Raw genomic sequence first — 26,005 nt, 5'->3', positions numbered from 1 at the left:
AAGTCGTTGCAGTCGTGTCTGACTCTGTGCGACCCTATAGATGGCAGCCCAACAGGCTCCCCCATCCCTGGGATTCTCCAGGCAAGAATACTGGAGTGGGTTGCCATTTCCTTCTCCAATGCATGAAAGTGAGAAGTGAAAGTTAAGTCGCTCAGTTGTGTCCGACTCTTAGCGACCCCATGGACTGCAGCCTACCAGGCTCCTCCATCCACGGGATTTTCCAGGCAAGAGTACTGGAGTGGGGTGCCATTGCCTTCTCCAAGCTAAGAGGAGAGGCTGGAAAAAGGAAGAAGAGAGCCAGGAGTGAGCAGCTCAAATTGCTGGAATTCTCTTTGGCAATATTGGGACTTCTTTTAAGTAAACCAGCTGTTCTAAACTTAGAGACTAAGTATCAGTTTCCATAGAAGAGGAAGGACTCCATGGAATGGGCTGGGTCATGAAAAACTGCAGTCTGTGAGGATGCAAATAGATTGCAAAAGGGAAAGCGCAATCATACTCAAGTTGACTCAACCCCTGGTGGTCCTTCAGACCCACAGCTGACTGAAGATGGGAGTAACCTTTGTAACAGTATTTGCAGCATCAGCTCGGTGTCCCTGTGTACTCACCAAACCTTCCCCCAGACGCCCTCTCTTGAGGGAGCTGATTCTGGGCACTCCCTTGCTGACTACTGACCACAGACCACAATTCCTCCCCATGTGGGTCTCCCCATAGCCTGGTCTATATACTCAGGACATGAGGATACTGGCTCATATCCTGTCTACAGGAAGCTGGCTTCCTGCAGAGCAGATGACTGCATGTTCACAATGAGAAGTGGCAGCCCTTTCATAACTTAATCTCAAAACTAAAATACCATCACTTCTACTGTATTCTGTTAATTACAAGCAGGTCCTTAACAAATCCAACACACTCAAGGGAAGGCAAATTAAGCTCCACCTTTTGAAGGGAGAAATATCTAAGAATTTGTGAGCAAATTTTTTAATCTGTTTTTTTTTAAGAGTAAGTGATTTTTTAACCACCGTAATCCCAAAAGACTTTCTAGTTTCCTTTTCCAAGACTTCCTCCATCCCAGCTGTGTCTCCGCCCTCCAATTCTTTGGGACCCCCTCAAATATTAAATCCTCTTATTGAGTTAAGTTGATGTTTAATCAGAAATCATTTTCAAAACAGTCTGAGGTCTTGAAGTCAGTGAGAAGATGTCAGAACCAGGGACTTCACTGCCTTGCAGAAAGTGATGTCTGGTGGACTGGAGGAGGTTGATGGTCATCTTAACGGTCCATCAAGCCGATTCCTATGCCGCATGAATAATCACCCCTCCACAAGGCGTTCAGATGTGTGGTTTTGTAAGCTGGCTGAGTCATCTCCCTCTATTTCACCAGGTTGATCTTAAAGCAGGAGGCAGCACGCCTCTGTAAAGGACCAGATGGGAAATACTTTGGGCTTCACATGCCACATATGGTCTCTGTCGCATATTTTTCTTTGTTTTTATTACAACTCTTTTAGAAAAATGTAAAAACCATTCTTAGCATGCAGGCTGTACAAAAACAGGCCTGTGGGCTGGAGTTTGCTGACCCCTGCTCTAAAATAATCGTGGAAAGGTGCTCATTGCATCCTCAGGAAATATTTCGGTGTGCTTCTCCATGCCCCCAGCCATAAAAACAGAGTATCCTCTCCATGTTTCTCATGTATCCTGCTTGAGGTAAAGAGTTGCAAGTCCTCTTCTCAGGTTGGATACATTTTACATAGGCTTTCTCTCATTCCTTCAGGGAGACAGAAACAGGCTCAGAAATTAAGTCACTAAAATGATTAATGTGGTGCTGTCAGAAAAGAATTATGAACCTGCAGGGTTATGGTCTCTCAGAGAACTCATTTTTCGTTTCTGTCCATCACGTGAATAACAATAACCTTCTCCAACAAGCAGAATGAAGAATGTATGGACTGCCAGGAAGTATTCCTTACTGCTCAGTAAGTACTGGCACCGTGAAGACTTTATATGGCAGTGGTGATGTGCTGGGGATTTCTGTCAGATCTGGCTTTTAATGGGAGAAAATGATCCGGTCTTCTGCTTCTGACTTTTGGATCTTCACAGTTTTCCTAATATCAGCATGCCTCTTGGGTGACATTGAACACACACACACACTCACACACACACATACACAGTCCTGTGTCTTTATCAGAAACTGGAATCAAAATCCTTGGATAACAATTCTTTTTTTTTTTAATCAGCATTTTAATTTTACCAGAGCATTTATATATATAAAAAAAGTATTACTTTGGTCCGTGAGTCAACAAAAGATGGTGTGTTAACATACAAATGTGATTAATGAATTCATACTAGAAGAGGCAAAAGAAAAAAAAAAAACTAGAGAGAAATTAAAAGCTGTCACCGTATTTCATGTTTAAGATAGCCCCAGATAAGTAATGCTGCTTTCTTATTTTATTACTGTGCTCAAACTTGTAGCACTACAGCATTGCTAAATCGGGGTACTCAGTGAAAACCCTACAGGAAAACATGGAAAACTCTTGCAAGAGTGGGGATTTTTGACCATGATAGAGGAAGATATTTCAGGAGGCAATGAATCTCTGCTTCCTAAACATAACAACCACAGTCTTAAGTCTTTGTTTAACCCTCTTAAAGCTTACCTTGTAGGACGTATTATTAATTGTAATTAAAATGGATCCAAATTACAATTTAATTAGTTTTCATAGGACAGACTTTGCAAGATCATCTTTCATTCTGGAATACATAATGTTTCTTCCTGTAATTATTTGTTTCTCTAAATTATTCCAATCATAAATTTAATAGCCAGTTTTAGAGGAAATTGTTCACTTGCCATTCATTTGGGTGGCTCAAAGGATGAAATGCCTATATTTGAGTATTTGTCTAGACACCGTCATGTGATCAGAAAACCATTTCATCTATTTTGATATGTTTTTGATTGACCTTGTCAGACAGAAAGCATGCATTGCAATACTCCTATTTGGGAGTTTTCTGAAGAAAACATTCACAGAGTAAGTTTTATAAACACAAGCCATTTTGACACTTCTAGAAGGTAAAGATCCTCTGGGATAAAACAGGGAAATTGGTTCCACCAAGTCCAGATTCATCCAACACTGGTAATGTGAATTGGGAGAGGCTGAGTAATTTATTCTCATAAACAAACTGCCAAGAAGATAGAAAGTCCTGAAAACCTTTCTCGAGCTGCTGCTGTGCTCACGTTCTCCTCTGGTCCTCCTGACAGTGGTGCTCCATCACCCCCTGCCATCCAACAGTGGCTGTCTGCTGCGCCTGCTGCAGCCGCTCCCTCCTCATGGGGTTCGATTGTTTAGGTGGGAAGGGGCTCTGTGTATTAGAAGATTGTCCCTAGAATCCACAGGAAGGGGGAGGCCAGTGACCGCCAGGCAGACTGATTTCCATTCAGAATGCACACGGTCACTCACAGAGGCTTCTCCTCTTATTGATCCCAGGCTGTCTGATATATATTTTTACCAAACATGTTTCTGTGGAGAGGAGACAGCTGGAATTCCTTTAAAGTTGTCCAAAAGGGCTTCAGATAAGAGCAGACTTCTGCAAATTGACCAATTTGGCAGAAAGAACAAAGTGCATGCCAGAATACTGTACAGCTAGAGATTCATGTGTCGCTTTAGGTCTGTGGCATCGTACATACTGGCAGTGCTTAATTGTCTGTGGCCTACTTGGCCACCAGGAGAGTGGAAACAAATGTTCCTATTTGTCTTTTGATGTGGCATCTGATATTTACATTGACTTGTTGTCTAAAATAACATCAGCCACCGTAGACAATTTCTGCCTATTCCTTAAGTCTCGACTAACTGGGAGGTGGCTATTAGGAATGTGATTATCATCTCAAGGAAGTGATCCGTTGCCAACAGGTATTGCTCTGGCACAGGGGAAATAGAGATACCGTTGGGAAGAGCACATAAAGAAAGTGTATATGTAGAAAATTTTATTTATTCAAAGTGAAGTAAGACCCCAGTAACTCTTTTTGGATATGTCTAATAGTAATTTGGAGGTATATTGAAATTCAGGACCAGGAGAGCTTGATTCTCAGTATAGTAATTATAGTACTAGTGTTATAGTTAGAAAGACTAGGTAATTAAGAGTGTTATCAGTAGACTTGGGAGAGGTGATGGGTTAATTACTAAATAAAAGTGATTTACACTGAATTGAAAATGACAGCTGATGCCTTCTTAAAGCACAGCTTGATGGGAAAGAAAACATGAGGATTTTGGACACATGTAGGAAAAAGGGAAATCACAATAGGTCTGGAAATCACAGAAAGTATGCAGAATAGGGATAAAGAAGACTGGTGTTCTCCTTTTGTTCAGGCTGGTCAGGAGGGCTCACAGTTGGATATATTCCTATTTGTGACATGAAGAGAATAGATATTGGAAGCAACAATTTCAAACCACTGGTCAAAACATACAGCCCAGACGATATCACAAAAGAGATAAATAGAAACCTAACCAGGATTTTCAGCAAGTAGCGTAACTGTATTTTAAAGTGTCCACCTTAATTTTTTTTTAAGTCTTATAAAAATTTTCTTGATATTCTTTTAGAAGGCTTTCTAGTGGGCTGTTTTCCCTCTCCATCTGCTTAGCTTCCCTTCCTTTCTACTGAAACGTCTCTACGGCACGTCTCATGGGCACCTTATACCAACGTTCCCCTTTGTTTCCCAGGCTCAACAATAGCTCCCCAACCTCCAGTGTTTCCAGGCCAAATGCTTGGATGGGAGTCCAGGTAGCATTAGAGCATCGTGATGAACTGGTTTCACTTAGAAACAGATGACCAAGGCTCATGTTCTGTTTCTGCTCCCTACCAAACATCATTTCTTCACCTACAAAACAGAATATTTTACATATCTGTGTCAGGAAGTTGTTGCAAGTGTTAAATGGGGTGATTTCGAGCTCTTACAGTAGAGGCTGCATCTGCTCTTCATCCTTCACACCTTCAACTGCTCTCCACAGCCAGCTGATCTGACGCTTGAGTGTCTCCTCGAGACGTCCTGTTTTCTCTCTCCTTACCTGCCACCTCTCCATCTCAGACTTCCATCATTGCTGCTGCTGCTAAGTTGCTTCAGTCGTGTCCAACTCTGTGCGACCCCATAGACGGCAGCCCACCAGGCTCCTCCATCCCTGGGATTTTCCAGGCAAGAGTACTGGAGTGGGGTGCCACTGCCTTCTCCGTCCATCATCTCTAGTCTGAGGTATTTTAATCAGTTCCATATGAGTCACTTATCTGTTTCTGCTGCCCGCATCAATCCATGCTTCACAAAGCAGCCATGTGAAGGAGAACCCTTCCGCGGCTCCCTACCCGCCTCTGTGGAAGCCTTTGCCTCCTTAGCAGAGGGGCCAGAGCCCTTTGTGATCCGACCACTGGTCCTTCGTCTGCCTTCTCTCCACGCTCCACTCCCCTTGCTGAGAGGGCTCCTGCAGTGACTCCAAAACACTCACCTTCTCTCTCACCTCTAGTCTTCTGCCTCACCTTGGAACATCCCATCTCCCCATTAATTCATCCTACTCTACTTGCCTAGATATCTCTCGTTTAGGCCCAGCTCCTGGCCCTCCCTGGTGGTTCAGATGGTAAAGAATCTGCCTGCTCCGTGGGAGACCCAGGTTCAATCCCTGGAATGGTTACCCACTTCAGTGTTCTTGCCTGCACAATTCCATGGATAGAGGAGCCTGGTGGGCTACAGTCCTTGGAGTTGCAGACAGTCAGACACAACTGAGCAACTAACACTCTCACTTTTCATGACCCTCACCAGCTGTACTTTAGCCCCATTGGCTGCCCCTGAGTCTTCAAAGACTCCAGGGTCTTCTTCACATAAAGTTCTGTGGACATGCTCTTCACCTGAAATGCTCATTTCTCTCTCTCTCTCTCTCTCTCTCTCTCTCTCTTTGCCTTATTAATTTCACTTAATAAATGCCTTGTCAGCTCAAATGCCCTTTCCACAGAAAAGCCCCCTCTGATGACCTTCTTAGAAGCCCTCTTGGCAACCTGAAAACTTGCCTCTATTAGCATTTATGATTGAGGACAGTATGTAATTATTTGGCTTAAACATGTCTTAGATCATCTTTCAGGATTTGGAATAGCTCAACTGGAATTCCATCACCTCCACTAGCTTTATTCATAGTGATGCTTTCTAAGGCCCACTGGACTTCACATTCCAGGATGTCTGGCTCTAGGTCAGTGATCACACCATCGTGGTTATCTGGGTCGTGAAGATCTTTTTTGTACAGTTCTTCTGTGTATTCTTGCCACCTCTTCTTAATATCTTCTGCTTCTCTTAGGTCCATACCATTTCTGTCCTTTATCAAGCTCATCTTTGCATGAAATGTTCCTTTGGTATCTCTGATTTTCTTGAAGAGATCCCTAGTCTTTCCCTTCTGTTGTTTTCCTCTATTTCTTTGCATTGATCAATGAAGAAGGCTTTCTTATCTCTTCTTGCTATTCTTTGGAACTCTGCATTCAGATGTTTATATCTTTCCTTTTCTCCTTTGCTTTTTGCTTCTCTTCTTTTCACAGCTATTTGTAAGGCCTCCCCAGACAGCCATTTTGCTTTTTTGCATTTCTTTTCCATGGAGATGGTCTTGATCCCTGTCTCCTGTACAATGTCACGAACCTCATTTCATAGTTCATCAGGCACTCTATCTATCAGATCTAGGCCCTTAAATCTATTTCTCACTTCCACTGTATAATCATAAGGGATTTGATTTAGGTCATACCTGAATGGTCTAGTGGTTTTCCCTACTTTCTTCAATTTAAGTCTGAATTTGGCAATAAGGAGTTCATGGTCTGAGCCACAGTCAGCTCCTGGTCTTGTTTTTGCTGACTGTATAGAGCATCTCCATCTTTGGCTGCAAAGAATATAATCAATCTGATTTTGGTGTTGACCATCTGGTGATGTCCATGTATAGAGTCTTCTCTTGTGTTGTTGGAAGAGGCTGTTTGTTATGGCCAGCCAAATGTTATGTGCATTTTCTTGGCAAAACTCTATTAGTCTTTGCCCTGCTTCATTCCATATTCCAAGGCCAAATTTGCCTGTTACTCCAGGTGTTTCTTGACTTCCTACTTTTGCATTCCAGTCCCCTATAATGAACAGGACATCTTTTTTGGGTGTTAGTTCTAAAAGGTCTTGTAGGTCTTCATAGAACCATTCAACTTCAGCTTCTTCAGCATTACTGGTTGGGGCATAGACTTGGATTACTGTGATATTGAATGGTTTGCCTTGGAAACGAACAGAGATCATTCTGTCGTTTTTGAGATTGCATCCAAGTACTGCATTTCGGACTCTTTTGTTGACCATGATGGCCGCTCCATTTCTTCTGAGGGATTCCTGCCCGCAGTAGTAGATATAATGGTCATCTGAGTTAAATTCACCCATTCCAGTCCATTTCAGTTTGCTGATTCCTAGAATGTCGACATTCACTCTTGCCATCTCTTGTTTGACCACTTCTAATTTGCCTTGATTCATGGACCTGACATTCCAGGTTCCTATGCAGTATTGCTCTTTACAGCATCAGACCTTGCTTCTATCACCAGTCACATCCACAGCTGGGTATTGTTTTTGCTTTGGTTCCATCCCTTCATTCTTTCTGGAGTTATTTCTCCACTGATCTCCAGTAGCATATTGGGCACCTACTGACCTGGGGAGTTTCTCTTTCAGTATCCTATCATTTTGCCTTGTCATACTGTTCATGGGGTTCTCAAGGCAAGAATACTGAAGTGGTTTGCTGTTCCCTTCTCCAGTGGACCACATTCTGTCAGGAAGAAGGCTGAGCACCGAAGAATTGATGCTTTTGAACTGTGGTGTTGGAGAAGACTCTTGAGAGTCCCTTGGACTGCAAGGAGATCCAACCAGTCCATTCTGAAGGAGATCAGCCCTGGGATTTCTTTGGAAGGAATGATGCTGAAGCTGAAACTCCAGTACTTTGGCCACCTCATGCAAAGAGTTGACTCATTGGAAAAGACTCTGATTCTGGGAGAGATTAGGGGCAAGAGAAGAAGGGGATGACAGAGAATGAGATGGCTGGATGGCATCACTGACTCGATGGACGTGAGTCTCAGTGAACTCCGGGAGTTGGTGATGGACAGGGAGGCCTGGCGTGCTGTGATTCATGGAGTCGCAAAGAGTCGGACACGACTGAGCGACTGATCTGATCTATCTTAGATCAGATTCCTTAGAAGCCCACCCTAAGACAAGGATTCAAGGGCCAGCAGTTGATTTAAGGAGTGATTCCAGGGAGACAGGAAGGAGAGTATTGGTATGAGACAGGGGAGGGAAGGAGACAAATGCAGGGCTGTGTCTCTGGGAGACCATGTGGGAATCTCAAGGTGGTCCCAGCATAGGGGCATGAAAGCAGCTGTCCATCATTGGTTGAGGGCTGCTTCCAAATTGGCTGCACAGGACAAGCATCATTTTGAACTAGGAGAAAACCCTGCAGCACAGTGCCCCGGGTATTCACGAGGAGAAACCACAGCCATGTGAGTGCATGGAGATCAGAGGTGGGTGCCAAGGGACACAGTGGGGATTTGACAGCTTCAGCCTCAGTATCTGTCTGCTCCACTGAACTCTCTGTTCCAGGACTCCATGCTCACTAATTCTCACTAGAGCAGAACCATCCAAGAGAAGGAGAACGCTAGTCATGATGTATATTCAATTTTTAATTCCTTAATTTTGAGGTTTTTTTTTTTAATTTTGAGAAGCAATGTTTTTAAAAAAGACGTAAGAGAAATGGGCAACATTAATTTTTGTTCAGTCACTAAGTTGTTTCCAACTCTTTGTGACACGTGGACTACAGCATGCCAGGCTCCTCTGTCCTCTACCGTCTCCCAGGGTTTGCTCAAATTCATATCCTTTGAGTCAATGATGCTATATAACCATCCCATCCTCTGCTGCCCCCTTCTCCTTTTGCCTTCCATCTTTCCCAGCATCAGGGTCTTTTCCAGTGAGTCAGTTCTTCGCATCCAGTGGCCAAAGTATTGGAGCTTCAGCTTCAGCATCACTCCTCCCAATGAATTTTCAGGATTGATTTCCTTTAGGATGGACTGATTTGATCTCCTTGCAGTCTCTAGAGCCTTCTCCAACACCACCGTTCAAAAGAATCAATTCTTTGGCTCTCAGCCTTCTTTATGGTCCAACTTTCAAATCTATACATGACTACTGGAAAAACCATAACTTTCACTGTACAGACCTTTGTCAGCAAAGTGATGTCTCTGCTTTTTAATATGCTATCTAGGTTTGCCGCAATATGACATAAAATTCTGTGTTTCTCTCTGGATTGTCTCAAGCTTCCGTTTTACCTTGTGTAGACAGGTACCTCTCAGGAAGACACTCCGTCCACCTTTCTTTTGTCACCTCCCAAAGGGAAAGTCTTTTGTCTTCCAGATAACCTAATTTATTCCCTCTCCACCATCTTAATTCATGACAGAGATACCTAACAGCTTTTGAATTTATTCATGGGATGATTCTTCTATTCAAAGAACATCTTTATATACTTTTCTAATATCCCACAAAAAAGCCAACCAGTGTTCTGTCTTGCCAGTTCTGAAGGTAACATCTGCACAGAGCACAATGTGTGACTGTTTTAAACAAAATGTGTAGGCACACCAGTTATCTCAATTCAGAAACATAAATGACAACAGTGAGAAATGTAACTTTTAGAAGGGAATTTAACCTGAGGGCTTAAAGTTAATGAAAAAGTGCAATTGTTGTTTTGTCTGTTAGAGCGAAAGAATCCCATCATTGCGCTAAGCTTTGTTTTGGCCATAATTTTCCCACTTATGATGTGGGCACCAGCTTATGTTTCACAACCTGAAAACCAGTGTAATTTATAACCATAAACACCAGCATAAATTGATGTCTATCCCTAGCTGCTCCATGGATTCAACTGGAAGACTTTTGGAAAGTTGCTTAATTCCCCTTTGTTTCCTATTCTTTAAAAAATGCCACATTAATATGTTTCTTATTATTGTCATTCCTTAATGGTTATTGATTGTGTTTTGTATCTCTGTGAGGCGTTGCAACTTCCCCAGGGAAAACTGTGTTAATGAACAGTGTTTGTAAAGTACTTGGAAATCCTCGGATTAAAAACTAACCATATCAGAATATAAGTATTTGTACTAATATGCCATATGGGAGAAGCATATGTCATCTATTAAGAGGGCATGTGTGGTATTGAAAATAGTTGTCTGGCTGCATTGCCTTGTGCTATTTTTATATCAAGATGTGCCAGGGCAAGTTTTGGTATGCCAGCGTCATACCTTAATTGAACTATAAAGTTCAATTCTACAGCAGGTATTTGTTGAGTTTCTTCTTATACACTTGACCTTCTACTTAGCAACTCACACAATATATGTTAGGGACAGTTGCATGCTACAGTCTCATGAGTTTCTTTTCCTTGAAATTGCATTGTATTTAAGTCTCTCTTAATAGACACATATGCTTTAAAAATAACAGGTTTAATTATTTTCTCTTCTCCCTATATCCACAAATAGGCAGTTTGGGGACATTTCTAGAAAGAGCTGCTGCTGCTAAGTCACCTCAGTCATGTCCAACTCTGTGTGACCCCATAGACGGCAGCCCACCAGGCTGCCCCGTCCCTGGGATTCTCCAGGCAAGAACACTGGAGTGGGTTGCCATTTCCTTCTCCAATGCATGAAAGTGAAAAGTGAAAGTGAAGTCGCTCAGTCGTGTCCGACTCTTAGCGGCCCCATGGACTGCAGCCCACCAGGCTCCTCCATCCATGGGATTTTCCAGGCAAGAGTACTGGAGTGGGGTGCCATTGCTAGACCAAGATAATGGTCTTCTCGGTCCTGTATTTGAAGACCAGCCATGGGTCTTGCACGCCGTCTGTGAATGCAGCTGTAATACTATTTGAGTCTGAGTAGAAGTGCTTCTGGCAGCCAGGAGAACACTGCTCACCATCTCCCCAGGTGGGCTCTGTGAGCACCACTCCATTGCCAGGAGGTTCCAAGTCATGCATCTGGATAACTGCATTGTAACAAGTTCCAGGCACAACCTCCACTGGCCTGGAGAAGGGATTCCTTCTCTAAGGCAACTTCTCCAGTTGTTGTTGTTCAGGCACTAAGTTGTGTCTGACTCTTTGCAGTCCCATGGACTACAGCACACAGGATCCTTCACTATCTCTCAGAGTTTGCAGAAACTCATGTTCATTGAGTTGGGGGTGCTATCTAGCCATCTCACCCTCTGCTCCCCTTCTCCTCCTGCCTTCAATCTTTCCCAGCATCAGGGTCTTTTCCAATGAATCAGCTCTCCACATCAGGTGGCCAGAGTATTGGAGCTTCAGCTTCAGCAGCAGTCCTGTTCCAGTAAGAAGACAAAATGGTGACAGATATACTGTAACTGGAGCCTGGGCTCTGTAGCTGGGCCATCTTTCTTGAAAAATTGTGCCCCACATGATGTAGGAGCCCAACTAACCTGGCGGTTGTGAAATAGAAAATAATTTTCCTCTTTTTTCCTGATTGACATGTAAAGTAGCTGTGCAAGTCCAGGTAAAGGATGAGCATGTTTCATTAATTCACAAATATTTGTTGAACATCATATGCTCAGTCTAGTTTCTTAGGAGACAACAGGCAAGTAAGCCAAGATTCCTGCCTTAGTGGAGCTTATATTCCCTTAAGGATGGATATGCATAAACCACGGACATTAACACCTACCTAAATTAAATATTTGAAGGTGATCAATGATCAAAAGAGGCAAAAATAAAAAGCAGATCAGGATAAGGACGGAGTGTGTGGAGGTGGGGAGATGTTGCAATTTTAAGTGGCATGTTCAGCACAGTTTGTAAAGGGGACGTTTGAGCAAAGACTTAAAACACCTGAAGGAAAAGGAATCGAGGCAGAGGGGGATGGGACAGGCAGTACAGAGACCTGGGGAGAAGACAGTCTCATGCTGGAGAAACAGCACGCAGAGGCCAGTGTGGCTGGAGTGAGTGAGAGGGGAAGAGACTAGGAACAAGTCAGAGCAGGAAAACAGTGGTCCCCATCACATGGGGCCTTGCTGCCTTTGCATGGAAATGGTATGATCAGACTTAAACATTTCAAAACAGACCTTCTGGGGTAAGAATAAGGGCTGTCGCCCCAATCTAGGAGAAGTGGGCATAGAGACTGGACCAAGGTGATAGTGAAAACAGATGAATTCTAACCACTGGCGTTCCCTACATAGCACCACATTTGATTTTTAGGAACCATTATTTGTGATCAAAGAGACATGACATTTTAAAGCTAGCCCAGAATTCAGTGAGGTTCAACTAGAGGCTCAAATAGACACCGTATCTTTTCTCCATCAAGAACTGAAATAAGGTTTGAACGACAACAAAATAATTATTGTTTAGGGGAGAACGAAGTTTCCTTCTTGACCACTTGGCAGGTGTTAATGGAACCCTGCTGGAATGTGGGCGCCGTGCAAGATGCTGAGGACACCTCAGGAACAGTATGGACATCTTTCTCAGGATTTACAGTTCAGCTGTCAAAACTCGAAAGAGGTCACAGGAATCTGCAAGACAAGAAAGATCTCAGGTTTTGGCACAGTCTGGCCCTGACTTTTAAGTCTCAGCTCTGCCACTAATTGTGGGGCTTTGGGGCACTTATTTGACCTCCCACAACCTTGAAATCTTTATCTGTAAAAAATGTAGATAAAAGTCTAGCCCAGGAGGACTGTGGAGGGCTTCGCGGTAACAGGTCAGAGGTGCGGAAGTGCCCGTCCCCGAGAGGCAGCAGCTCCCGTTCGTGTCAGATGGTGACTGCCTGCCCATATACCGCTCTTTGATCTGCCCTGGAAGACACACATGAGGCTTCTCGTTACAGTGGGGAGGCAGCCAACTCAGGAACTTAATTTCCTGAGATTCATATATGTAGATCAATTGGTTGACACTACCTCCAGAACAAATGTTTAAAGGTTTGAAACGAAACTTTCTACCTCTCTCCTTTTGTTCTTTTCTTTCTTTCATCCTAAAAACCTTTATGCAGAGTTGAGCAAGGTTAGGCATTCACACTGACGCACGGGTGGTGAGGTAGGGAACCAACCTCTCCCACCCCCGGCCTCCAACCAGCCGGGGTGTAGTTGAGGTCAGGAGTGTCTTGGCCTCAGATTGAAGGAGACTAAAGAAACAGGACAACGAAAGGCAGTTTGTGATGGGAGATTGCCGTGAAAAGTATTCTTAGAAAATTTTCAAAGACTTCCACATGAGGAATGTCATCACTGCTTAATTGCGTTGTGGTCACAGAGAAGGTCTTTGTAGAAAATACAGACCAGAGTACTCAGGGCTGGCAAAGGTGATAAGGGGGTGATTATGTCCCCAACTTACTCTAAAATGGATCAGGGCAAAAAAGAAAGTTTCTAGTACTATTCCTGGAACTCTCCAATGTTTGAAATTGTTTCAAAATATCTTTACTATTAAAGAACAAATTTAGAGTTGTGCCTTTGCACCCATCTAGCTTCAGTGTTGGGAAAGCTGGTTTCTCAATGTTCTTAGTGTTCTGTGTTAACTTGCATGAGATTACAGTTTAATTCTCAGCTATTATGTTAAGTATCATTTTCCCAGGCTTCCTGCAAGCAAATACTAGTTGTGACTCCAGGAAGGCAGTAGGGACTCTGGTATCAGTGCACTGGGTTGAATCCTGGCTGAAATCACTGTGGGATCTCGGGGAGAGTATCTAGCATCTCTGTGCCTCAGTGTCCCCACCCACGAAATGTGGATAATAATAGTATCACCTCGTTGGGTTGTTATGAGAATTCAATTTGATAATCTATGCAGAGCATTGAGACACTGAGTGGAACATAGTCAATATTCCATACGTGTCAGCCAGTATTAGCTAGGTGTCAATGGCACCCCACTCCAGTACTCTTGCCTGGAAAATCCCATGGATGGAGGAGCCTGGTAGGCTGCAGTGCATGGGGTCGCTAAGAGTTGGACACGACTGAGCGACTTCACTTTCACTTTTCACTTTCATGCATTGGAGAAGGAAATGGTGACCCACTCCAGTGTTCTTGCCTGGAGAATCCCAGGGATGGGGGAGCCTGGTGGGCTACCGTCTATGGGGTCTCACAGAGTCGGACATGACTGAAGTGACTTAGCAGTAGCAGCAGCATACTGCTACCACATAGCTCTATTAAGTAAAGCATAAACATTCATGGCAGAGCATACTTGTCAAGAGCATTCCTTATATAAGCTGAATTTATTTTTTGAGTGTCTGTCTTCTAGAGAATTTTGGGATGTGTAAGAATACAGCTGTGTGGCAAAATACACAATTTAAGCCTAATTCTTTATAAATGAAAAAGTACTGAGTTAAAAAAAAAACTAAGACTTCCTGACCTGAGAAAAATTAAGATACCATTTGTATTAATCACTATTATCACAATAAAACAATATAACAAATCACCCCAAAGTTCAGAGCCTTACAACAAAAAGATTTGTTCTCATGCTCAGAGGTTTACAGGTTGACCGTGGGTCTGCTGATGTAGGCTAGGCTCCATTGGGCCGTTGGATATCAAGCTGTGAGTTTTCTGGTCTTGCCTCCAGACTGTGATGTGGGTCAAGCCTGCTCCTCGTATCTCTCATCCTCTCTAAACCAGTGGCTAGAGAGGCATCATCTTGTCATGGCCAATGGTAGAAGCGCAAGCACTAAGTCCAGTTGTACAACACACTCAAGCTCTTTGCTCCTATCATGTCTGCTGACATTTCATTAACCGTATCCCTGGATCAAGTCCAACGGGAGTGGAAGGACACTGAGACATACAATCCATTACCAAGGAACTCAAGAACTGAAGCCAGTAATCCAGTCTGCAAACCACTGAGTTTGAATTGCCTGTGCCCTGCCCATGTCCAGAAACCTTGGGAAAGACAGCAGTGTGCCAGCAGGCAGCACACGTCAGGTTGCTTCCCCAGCAGCAAGAGTGTATTTGTTCTGACTTACCTCCTCTTTCCCTTCCCATCCTTATGCACATTGCACAAAAGGAACTGCAAATATCAGGATAGCAGTTTGTAGCCAAGACATTGAAATTTTGCCCTTAAAAAGCTCATCCATATAGAATTAAACATGAACTGCATATTTACACAAATTCACTTTGTTGTCAATGGGAGACCCTACTGCTTGCCACTTACAGAATTAATACTCACAAATGGTAGAAAGGAAATGGGCCTTTAATCAGAAGTCAACAATCTGGGGAGCTGGTGGACTCAGCATCCCCCAAAACACACCTCCAAAGGTTCCACTCAGCCATGAAAGGTTTAAAGGAAAGGAGGATAGTAAACTCAGTTAATCACTGAGACAGGGGGTCAGACTCGTAACTGTCCCCCACTGCATTCAGGCTGTTGACTTCTGTGATCTTCCCCTAGACACTGTCTTGTTCACACAGCTTGGTCACACAGTTTGCTCATAAGATTACTGAAAGGGAAGCTAGGGAAGAGATCTGGTCATCTGTTAATTGCTTATTCTTCTTTGATCTACAAGTCAGGCAAGGTGTTGTGTGATTAAAAGGTTTGAACGGCGTGCTTGGGCCAGAAATGAGTAGAGGTGGGGGTGCCTCATTTAAAACTTAGTTACAGTATAGCTTTGCTACAGGGACAAGAAAAGGGGCTTTCTGCTGAGGGCAGTTTGCTTCTAAGAGCTGCTGGCAAGTCCCCACTTGTCAGAACATCATCCTATTTCTGTGGGATTAGAGGGGAAGGTCTGTCTTCTGGAACTTCTTCATGTCAACATAGTGTTCTCGAGTGGAAGACATCAGCATCTCTTTCCTGACAGTTTTAGTTGCCTGCTCTCGTATATGGGCAGGATAGACTACAATTATATTGATGCCAACAAAGATAGAGACTGTTACGGGCAATCATGTCCATCTCGTTCTCTTGAGGTCAGTCCTTGGAATCATGCTGCCCGTGACTCCGTGCTGCGCGAGACGGAGGGAGAAGCTCCTGTCATGGCTGCAGTCTAGCATCACACAGTTAGATTTTTTTCCCCTCTGGTGGCAGTTATGGTAACTGTAAAGCAACTCAAGAATATGCATCAGATGCTGAGTCTGCAGTGCTGTTGTCCTGATCATGAACTTCTTGGTTCTGTACTTGAGAAAGTGGGAGAGCCCTGTAGGATTCTGCTCGGTTCCAGCTTTACAGCAGGAGTCTCTTATTTTTATTTCTATAAAATTCCTGAAACATCCCTTGCATATAGTATGTGCTCCATGCATATGGGTTGAAAGAATAGAGGGCAGAGTTTTCATACTGGAGAAGCAGAAATAATTCAGCCATCAGAATTTGCACAGGTCACCATGCTTTTAGGCGTGGGGAAGTAGTCTTATGTGACACTCAACATGAATGAGGTAGAAATTTATTATTGGAAATAAATATGGAATCCTAAGGCAATGGCACCCCACTCCAGTACTTTTGCCTGGAAAATCCCATGGACGGAGGAGCCTGGTGGTCTGCGGTCCATGGGGTCGCTAGAGTTGGACATGACTAAGCGACTTCACTTTCACTTTTCACTTTCATGCATTGGAGAAGGAAATGGCAACCCACTCCAGTGTTCTTGCCTGGAGAATCCCAGGGATGGGGAAGCCTGGTGGGCTGCCGTCTCTGGGGTGGCACAGAGTTGGACGACTGAAGCGACTTAGCAGCAGCAGCAGCAGCAGCAGAGCTATATTAACTAGGAGAATTTAGCTTCCACATGACATCTTTTAGGCTCAGAAAATAGCCTGTCACTTCCCTGTATTTCTTCACATTTATTGTGAGCCTTTTAAATCTCTTCTAATAACCTCGAGTTTACATTCCCCAGTCTACTGCACTTTTTTTATTGTCTATATGCTTCCTGTGAAGATAGCTAGACAGACAAGCCCACCAAAAGGAAAGCCTGTCCTTATCCAATACTTATGGGTAACGGTGTAATGGGATTTTTTTCTTTCCTACCAGAGGAAGCCCACTGTTTCACTCAGAACTCACCCATTGGAGGCATTTTAAATGGATGGGATGTTAGAAGCCAGGCAAACTGTCCTTCTGAAAGTGAAATGAATGCTAGTCTAATTGCCAGAGAATATATCAGTTGGGCTTGGAAAGCAAGACTTCTACACTGGCTCCCCCTGCTGGCTCTGAGGATGCACTGTCTTTGGAAACTGATGAAAGCAATATACCTAATCCCTTTCTTTTGAGGGCAAGGTATTCAAATGCCAAATGTAGCATTCCTCTAGAAGGCGTTTACTCCGTGATAAACATACCAAGTGTTTCTTGAATTTGCTTCCAAAGGGCAAAAATCCTGCAACCCAGAGCACCCCACAGCCAAGACTCTGTTCTCCAAGAGGAAAACAGAACACGCCACTTGGGCAATTTCATTAGGGAGTGGGACCACCGCGGACCCGGGGATTCAGGGTAAAAACCCAGTAGCTGTAGGTGAGATAAAGAGCCAGACTGTTTCTTACGGTTATAAAGTTGGTCGTGGGGGCTCTGAGTTTCCTTTTCATGTGTTTAGGACCGCTGGAACCTTCCTGTGACTTAAATGTTGTTTCTCTTTCCCTTCTCTCTTTCTCTCTCCACAAGAAAGCTTTTTACCCCCACTCCATGAGAGATGCGGTGACCAGATTAATTTTAAAAACAGTCGGTCACTGAAGACTTCAAGCCTGTTGTAAAATCTGTGTTAAAATGTCTGGCTGTCAGGGGAGACAGGAAAGCTGGTAGATTTTTCCTGCTTGAGTCTGAGTCCATGTGGTGGGAGGAAGGCAAGACACTGACCCATGGGACACTGACCTATGGTTTTGACACGTGCTCCTGTACCAACTGGACCTTGTGAACAGGAGCAGGAACATCAAGGATTACTGTTGCTTTCGTGCAGCACCTCCCTGGAGAACCAAAACAGAGAGACATCAGAAATGTCCTTGTAAATATGCCACGGAGAACCTTGGGTTTGGGGAACTGCAGAGCCACCCCTACCGAGGTTACATTATAACCCTGTGACAAATGGCACAGTGCTGGGCAGAGGGAATTTGTTGTGGTTCAGTCGCTAAGTCATGTCCAACTCTTTGCGACCCCGTGGACTGCAGCACGCCAGACTTCCCTGTCCTTCACAGTCTCCCTGAATTTGCTCAAACTCACATCCATTGAGTCAGTGACACCATCCAATCAGCTCATCCTCTGTCATCCCCTTCTGCTCCTGCCTTCAGTCTTTCCCAGCATCAGGGTCTTTTCTCATGAGTTGGCTCTTCACATCAGGTGGCCAAAGTATTGGCGCTTCAGCTTCAGCATCAGCCCTTCCAGTGAATATTCAGGATTGATTTCTTTTAGGATTGACTGGTTTGATCTCCTTGCAGTGCAAGGGACTCTCAAGAGTCTTCTCCAATACCACAGTTGAAGAGCATCAATTCTTCGGTGTTCAGCATCCATACATGACTAGTGGAAAAACCATAGCTTTGACTATATGGACCTTTGTCAGCAAAGTAATGTCTCTGCTTTTTAATACGCTGTCTAGGTTTGTCATATTGGAGAAGGAAATGGCAACCCACTCCAGTGTTCTTGCCTGGAGAATCCCAGGGACGGAGGAGCCTGGTGGGCTGCCGTCTATGGGGTCGCACAGAGTCGGACACGACTGAAGCAACTTAGCAGCAGCAAAGCAGCAGGTTTGTCATAGCTGTTCTTCCAAGGAGCAAGCAAGGGAATTATACACACACTTTATTTATTTAGCTGTGTGGGTCTTAGTTGCAGCGTGCAGGAGTCTCATTGCATCACATGGGATCTTTCATTGCGGCCCATGGACTCTAGTTATGGCGCATGGGCTCTGGAGCGCAGGCTCAATAGTTTAGGCAAGCGGGCTTAGCTGCTCTGTGGCATGTTGGATCTTAGTTCCCTGACCAGGGATCGAACCCACGGCCCCTGCATTGCAAAGAAGTGGTCCATTCCTAACCACTGGACCACTGGGGAAGTCCCCATATTTACACGTTTATCCATAGATTGCTTCTCTTCCCCTTGTCAGTGTCGCTCTTATTTATTTATTTATTTGCTTTTGTCACTCTGTTTTAAACTTTTTCTTCCATTCAGGTCAATTCCAGATGTTTTTGCATTTTCCACCCTCCTCAATAGGTTCTTTTGCAGAGCTGCTTGGTGAAAGGTTCCCTCACTGCTGCCGAGGCTCTTATTTCAGCTCCACGAGTTGCATCCTCCTCTGGAAGGATGCCCATCCTCTTGCCTCTGGATTAAGTGTTGGTAGTTGTAACAGATGGTGGGTCAAAGCACTCAAGTACAACTCGGTTAAGTGGTCTAAGCCTGGCTGGGGGTCAGGAATTTTTAAAGGACTCAGTAGGGTGAGCCTTCTGCTCCCTGTGATCTTGGCTGAGGTCATCAATTGGATGTGTTCAGCTGGCAGCAGGGCCAGGTAGGGAGGTGGGAGATGGCTTCATCCACATATCTGGCCCCTCTGTGCCGCTCTCTCCCTGTCCCCCTCTCCCCTCTGGGGGCTCACCTGAGTGTCTTTAAGCAAGGTGACTGGCTTCCCAGAGGCAGAAGGGGAAAACTGCCAGTTCTCTTAGGCTTTGGCTTGAGGGGCCCAGAGAATCATATACACATTTCACTGGTCTAAACAAGTCATAGAACGAGTCTGAATTTAAGGAGTAAAGAAGTAGATTCCACCTCTTGAGCAACAGGGAGCTTTGGCCATCTTTAACCCGTGTGTGCAGAAAACTTCTGCTTCTCTGCTTTCTGTACTTTAACTGTGTGTCTTATATTTTATTCCTTTGTCTTTATAGAAATTCATCATTTAAAAAAATTGTTAAACGTATTTGGAAACCCTCCCAGCAATTAATTCTAAAATGATGCCTTTATTTGCCTTTGAAAAGTTTGCTTTTTTCTACACATAAATCCACAGAGATATATTATATACATTTTAAGCCAAAGGGAAATTTTTAGCTAGTTTCCAATATATAGCCACCATTATACCTGCCCAGTTATTTATTTTTCAAGGAGTTATGTATTCCAGCATAAACTTGACCAGCATAATCTGTTCAAGACAGAATATTTTGTAGCATAGAAATGTTAGACTGTCATGTGTAAAATGTAAGTAAATGTCTAAGAAATTAATGGTGTGGGATGGGGGGTGCAGAAGGAGTTCCAAGAGGGAGGGGATATTCATATATGTATGACTGATTCACTTTGTTGTACAGCAGAAGCACAGCATTGTAAAGCAGCTATACCCCAGTAAAAATTTTAAGTAAAACCTGTAAAAAAAATTAAGTAAAAATAGGTAGGTTTTTTGCAACATAAATCAAACAGGAAAATAAAGTGCGTAGGAACATAATCAGCCAATGCTCCTTACACGGTGCATATTGCTTGAGTCAAGGGAGAAAAGCAAATTGAAATTAAAATCTGTTTGGCACTTTGGGAAGTGCTGTATGAGAGGAGAGATATGACTAGAACTGCTGAGTGAATTTTGTTTACCGCAGTTCAGCTTTCCGCCAAGCAAATCATGCGAGAAGGGCCGAGGATAAATGCACCTATTTATGTAGGTAATTTTTCTGTTTCACACCTCTGATTCATCTCTCTGCCTCGCTTTATGGCGAGTCATGCTACATTGGTTACAATTAATTTCACCGCTGCATATTAGCCATAAAGAGATATTTCATAAATTGACTTGATGTATATTTTCTTTTCCCGCTCTGTGGTTTTCATAAAAGATGAGAACGGTCCAGAGGAAAAGCAGAGTGCAGAAGAAATAGAAGAGCAGAGCCAAGACGCAGGTGGGCTCAGATTTCTTTTGAAGCGTCTCCTCGGCCTCGTCCCCAGAGGTGAACAATAGCTCGACTTAGTGCTGTTTTCAGTGTTCATGCCGTTTCATCGGGTTAACCTCAGTGTCCATTGTGGTCTCCCTCAGGCAATCACCAGCCCTGTTAACGACGAGCGTCAGGGTCTTTAGTCAGAGGAGTGCCCTCTCGGGCGTCAGTCACGAGCTCCTTTTTGCTCCTGTGTGATAGCAGCTTGCTCAGTGATGTTCTGCATGGGACCGGCAGAGGCTGGAAGGACCACGTCAGAGCTGGGCTGACTAGGGCAGGTCAGAATCAGCAGATTCAGTCTGAGGGGAAAAACGAAATGAAAAACATTCAAAGGACAGGCATCAGAGGCTTTCCCTCCACCACACGTGGAGGGGTCCATACTGGTTTGCACTCAGTTTTGAAGAGCTATGCTTCTGTTCATTTTTCTGTGTGTTGTGGATGATGCTGTGATGTGGCCTTGACTACCCCACACCCAGAGCTCCGTGACATCCAAAGAACAGATGTGCCAATGAAATGCTTAGAGATCTTCTGCTGTAGATTGTAAATTGAACATTTTTAAAACTCAAAAAAAGATGGTCATCACCTTAGGTTTTTCTTTTCTTCCCCCCAATTTTTATACTCAGGCACACACTCCTTTGAAAGAACGATTCACACACATGTTATGCAGTTGTCAACATAACCACCCAAATAAAAACTTCCTCCTTCTATTTTTCCAAGTCATTCTTCTGGTTCTAATGAGCCCAACAAGTGGGGCATCTTTAAAATGGGGAGCTCTGCTCATTTGCCAGCCACACTCTGAGCCATACACTGGACTCTTGGAAATAAACCAGGCGCTGTGATAGGTTTGTCACTGAGAAGTTCCTCCGTTAACCTTGGAACTTTTGCTGGAGAACCGAAAGCCTTTATTATTAAACTGGAAGATGGAATCGAAGACGGCCAATCAGAGGAGGCACTGAAGCAGGGCGGCAGGGACCTTGTGTACCTGCTGCTTGCTCAGCCAGCGCCCCTTGCTTAAATGCAGTCCTTGAGGTGGAATGGATTTCTGATATAGAAAAATGTTGTTATCCGCACCACTGTTGCCCCCAGCGCCCGGTCACCACATCGTTATGTTCCGTGGAAGATGAGGCTTCTGTGAAAAGCTGTCACTTTTTTCACTGTTTGGGGCTGATGAGTATTAGTCAACCAGCTGCTGACAGCTGAGGCCATCCTCTGAATGTTGTGGCTTTACAGGTTTTATTCACTCATTTCGTGTTGTGTATGCGTATGTGTTTGTTTGTGTGCTCAGTCATGTCTGATTCTTTGTGACCCCAGTTGCTCTCTGTCCCGAACTGTCTTTATCAACATAAATTTCTCCCACCCCATTCATATACATACACACATACACACGTGTGTATACACACACACAGGCACACACATGTATACATGCACACACATCTGCCTGCATTTTATTTATGCATCTCTTTTTCCCTTAATCAGTTGAGAACAGGCAGTTTCTTTATGGATTTGGGACCATCTTGCATGTTAGCAAAGAGTCGTAGAACATAAGCCTTCTTCTCTACCTCTCAGATGGACATCACCAGCAAATGTGGCTGCCTCTCAGTGTAGATAAGATTCCCAAACACACCTCTTCTTATTCTTCTAAGCAGGCCTTCCCGCTGGTTCAGAGCCCAGTGGCAGGATTCGTCTCAGATCCTGGCCACTGTCCGCATACATGGCTGTAACTGCTCTACCTCCCTCCTCCTGGTGCAGAGAAGTCAGGTGCAATGGTGGTCACTAAAATGCTTTTGACATGCTGTTATTCTTCCAAAATAAAAATATCTTCCTTTCATTCATTAGAAATTCCAGCTTCAGTTCTAACTGCACAGCTCTGCACGCCTCTTCCATATCATGCAAAAAGCACAGTCTTCAGCCAGCATCATCCAGCGGTTCTGACTGCTGTCATGATCAAATCAAAGTGGTAGATCCTATTCCTCAAACAGCCACTCAACAAATACCTATCCAGCGCTCACTGTGGCCCAGGCACTGCTCTGGGCCCTGAAATAGGGCAGTGAACTATAAAGACAGTATCTTTTCTTTATTGAAATTTATACTCGGGTGGCAGTGATCCAAAAGGAAATAATAAGAAAATCGTGGTAGTGATAAGTGCCTCATGGAGAAATGAGGTAATGCAGAAGGAATCCTGAGAAGACAGCTTTCCATTGGCTGGACTCAGGGAGGACTCCCTGATGACCGTAATTAAAGTGAAATCTCAGGGATAAAATGGCCGGAGAACGTTCCAGATGGAGGGACCAGAGAATGCAGATGTTCAGGCAAATTTTAACACATCAGAGAAGGAAGTTCAGAGTGACTGGAGCCTGATGGATGAGAGAGAACATGGGTGGGATTTGGGAAAACACCCTAGGACCAGGTTATGTCTAATGTAATCAGTAAGAACTGATTCTGTTAGAACTACAAGGGGAAGCCAATGGAAGGCTTTTGGTAGTGAGGGAGCATAGTCAGTTTTAACTAGCTCACTCTTGCCTGTGAATGAAAATGAGTCAAAAGAGCCAGAGTGAGACCAGTTGAAAGATGGTAGCAGGAAAGTAGTGATGGGCGGTTCCTGGAAATGCAGACAAAATGGACTGACTGCTGTGTTTTCATCCCAGAGGCAGAGGTGGCAGGAGGTACTGATGGCTTAGATACAGGGCATGGGGACCCAGGCTACATCCTAGGCTTTTAGCATCAGTAACTATGTGGATGATGGTGCCACTGACTAGTGTATGAAAGACTGGCCACAGGGCCCAGGTTTTGTTAATAGAGTGGATAGTTCGGATTTGGCCATGGTAAATCCAGGAGGACTCTCAGCCATATGGGACGTCAAGAAGCCAGTTAGATACATGAGTCTGGATGTCTAGGGAGAGATGTGGGCCAGAAATACAGGCGTGGGTGTCGCTGGTATAAAAATGCTACTTACAGCCACATGACTCGGTGAGATTCACTGGAGAGAACATGTAAATAAGGAGAAGAGTCGGGCCTGGGATAGACACCATGGCATCTAGATATGTGGCAACAAGGGAAAAGGAACCGCTGCAGCAGGAAAGTATTTCAGAAAGAACGGAGTAGACTCTGAGATGCTACTGAGAAGTCAAGGAAGGTGAGAAAGGAAAAAATGACCCAAAAAGGATTTGGCAGTGAGGTCACTGACACCTTTAAGAAGAGAATACTCCAAGGAGGATGGAAGCTAATTGGAGTGCGTTACAGGAAGACTATGAGAGGAGGAAGTCTGCTATCTCGGGTTGCCTTGAAGGGAAGCAGAGAACTGGGATGATGTGACACTGAAGGAGAGTTGATTATGTTAGTCTGTTCTTTTGTTTTTCATAGGAGTTTGTCACCTAACCAAAGAAAGTGATTCATCTCCCATTATCTCCCTACTAAAAATTTTTATTCTCTGTTCTGGTAGAAATGTGACCTGAAGGTGATAGTCATGTACATTACAGACAAAGGATATGCTGAAAAAAATATCTGGTTAGCCTTTATTTTGTTGAAAGTATAGATATTTGTTAATTGCTCACAGAATAATATTAATACTATGTTAAAGATTCAGTTTAATAAGTGTATCTGTAAAGTTTTAAAGGCATTACCAAGGTAGCCACTTTTTTACTTTGTGTGGAAAAATCAATCTTTTTTTGAGATATTCAACACTTTATTATAAAACAGATTTTTGTTAGATTCTTTTGCTCAGCTGTGAGTTTTCCTGGTGGCTCAAACAGGAAAGAATCTAACTGCAATGCAGAAGACCTAAGTTGGATCCCGAGGCTGGGAAGATCCCCTGGAGAAGGGAATGGCTACCCACTCCAGAGGACTTCGTATGTGGCGCTAGTGGTAAAGAACCCGCCTGCCAATGCAGAAGACATAAGAGACATGAGTTCAATCCCTGGGTTGGAAAGATCCCCTGGAGGAGGAAATGGCAACCCACTTCAGTATTCTAACTTGGAGAATCCCATGGGCAGAGCAGCCTGTTGGGCTACAGTCCACAGGGTTGCAAAGAGTCAGACATAACTGAGCAACTAACACACGTTTGCCCAGCTGTAGACGAACATAAATGTCCTGAGCATGCATGTGTGTGTGTGTGTGTTGTCATGCGTTTTTGAGTTATCTTTAGTTTTATAACCTCGTTACTGCGTGAAAAAATGTATACATTCCTTTTCCATTTGTCAAGTAGTAACCATTCCAAATGATTCTGGTAATCCTTCGCATCTTAAATGTACTATTTTAGTGTTAGTAAGTTAGTTACTATTCTGCAGGCCAAGTGGAGTGAGTCCATGGAGTGCTGAAGTCCTAAATAGAAAGACCAGCTCTGATGAGGTTCATTGCTGCTGTGCTTGGGGGGAGGGGGCGGCGCAGGACAGGGACCTCCAGGTTCCTTAGTCCCCACCCTGTGCTCGACTGACATGAAATCACCAAGCAGCTTTTGGTGCTTTGTGACAAACGCTCGCCTTCTCCCGGGCCTCTGCACCGACACCCGTCAGACGCGCCCCCTGCAGCCTGACAGCATGGTGTAAAGGGATGAGGCGCGGTGCTAAGGAAACCCAGACTTTAAACACACGCACAGAAAAGCACTTTGTAGAAACTTGCAACCCTTTACTAAGAAAACTAGCCTACCATTGTTCTAGAGGCAAGGGAAGAAACAAAAGGCCAAAGCATAACAGTCCCAGTCTTCTTCACCGAAACACAGTTTAGTTCACTGGGCTCAGTCTTAACTAAGGGTTCTTGTTCCATTAGTCATAGAGGAGGGTCACAGACCCCAGGCCCTCCAAAGACCATTCAGTGTCTGAGAGCGTGAAACGGGCTCCTATGTCCTTCGGTGGAGTGGGAGGTTAAGGTGGGTAGGGCAGCACTAACCTCACAGTACGGACTCTGAGACAGTGTCTCTTTCTGCCTTACAGATGGCACCAGCACTGCTTCGGCGCCCAGCCCTTCTTCAGAGGAAGCAGTTGAAGTCTGTAAAGATGAAGGTATGAGACCACTTACTCATCTAAAAATCTGTGCAAACTCTTAGAAAACCATCTGGATTTTGTTTGTTTGGGGAAAATGAAATAGTGAGCAAATCCATCCAATCCTCTTTAAGCATGACTATTTCCAACACAAATATCCAACCTGCTCTATTTTATTCCATATCTACCCTTTTCAGAATTTGTATATCCATTTGTTCCTCTAATAGTAACTGTTCATGAAACAACAGGATTGGAAAAATTG

General features: G+C 44.1%; 1 protein-coding gene across 3 annotated transcripts in view; it reads left to right on the top strand.

Moving 5' to 3' along the window:
• Nucleotides 1-26,005, top strand: part of MACROD2 (mono-ADP ribosylhydrolase 2) — a 2,315,241-nt gene that overhangs the window by 2,153,035 nt on the left and 136,201 nt on the right. The window contains exons 12-13 of one of the 3 annotated variants that reach the window (XM_086335014.1): nucleotides 20,675-20,737; nucleotides 25,696-25,764. In XM_086335014.1, coding sequence (XP_086191140.1) covers nucleotides 20,675-20,737; nucleotides 25,696-25,764 — 132 coding nt within the window. Of the gene's footprint in view, nucleotides 1-20,674; nucleotides 20,786-25,695; nucleotides 25,765-26,005 lie in introns of all 3 variants that reach the window. The other 2 variants (XM_086335013.1, XM_086335015.1) reach the window with 2 other exon arrangements.

This window comes from Bos grunniens, chromosome 13 (genome assembly GCF_055505025.1).
Source record: "Bos grunniens cultivar Pamir isolate PY7600 chromosome 13, Bosgru_T2T1.0, whole genome shotgun sequence".
In the NCBI taxonomy this organism is placed as follows: domain Eukaryota; kingdom Metazoa; phylum Chordata; class Mammalia; order Artiodactyla; family Bovidae; genus Bos; species Bos grunniens.
This window is presented reverse-complemented; position numbering and strand designations above follow the sequence as displayed.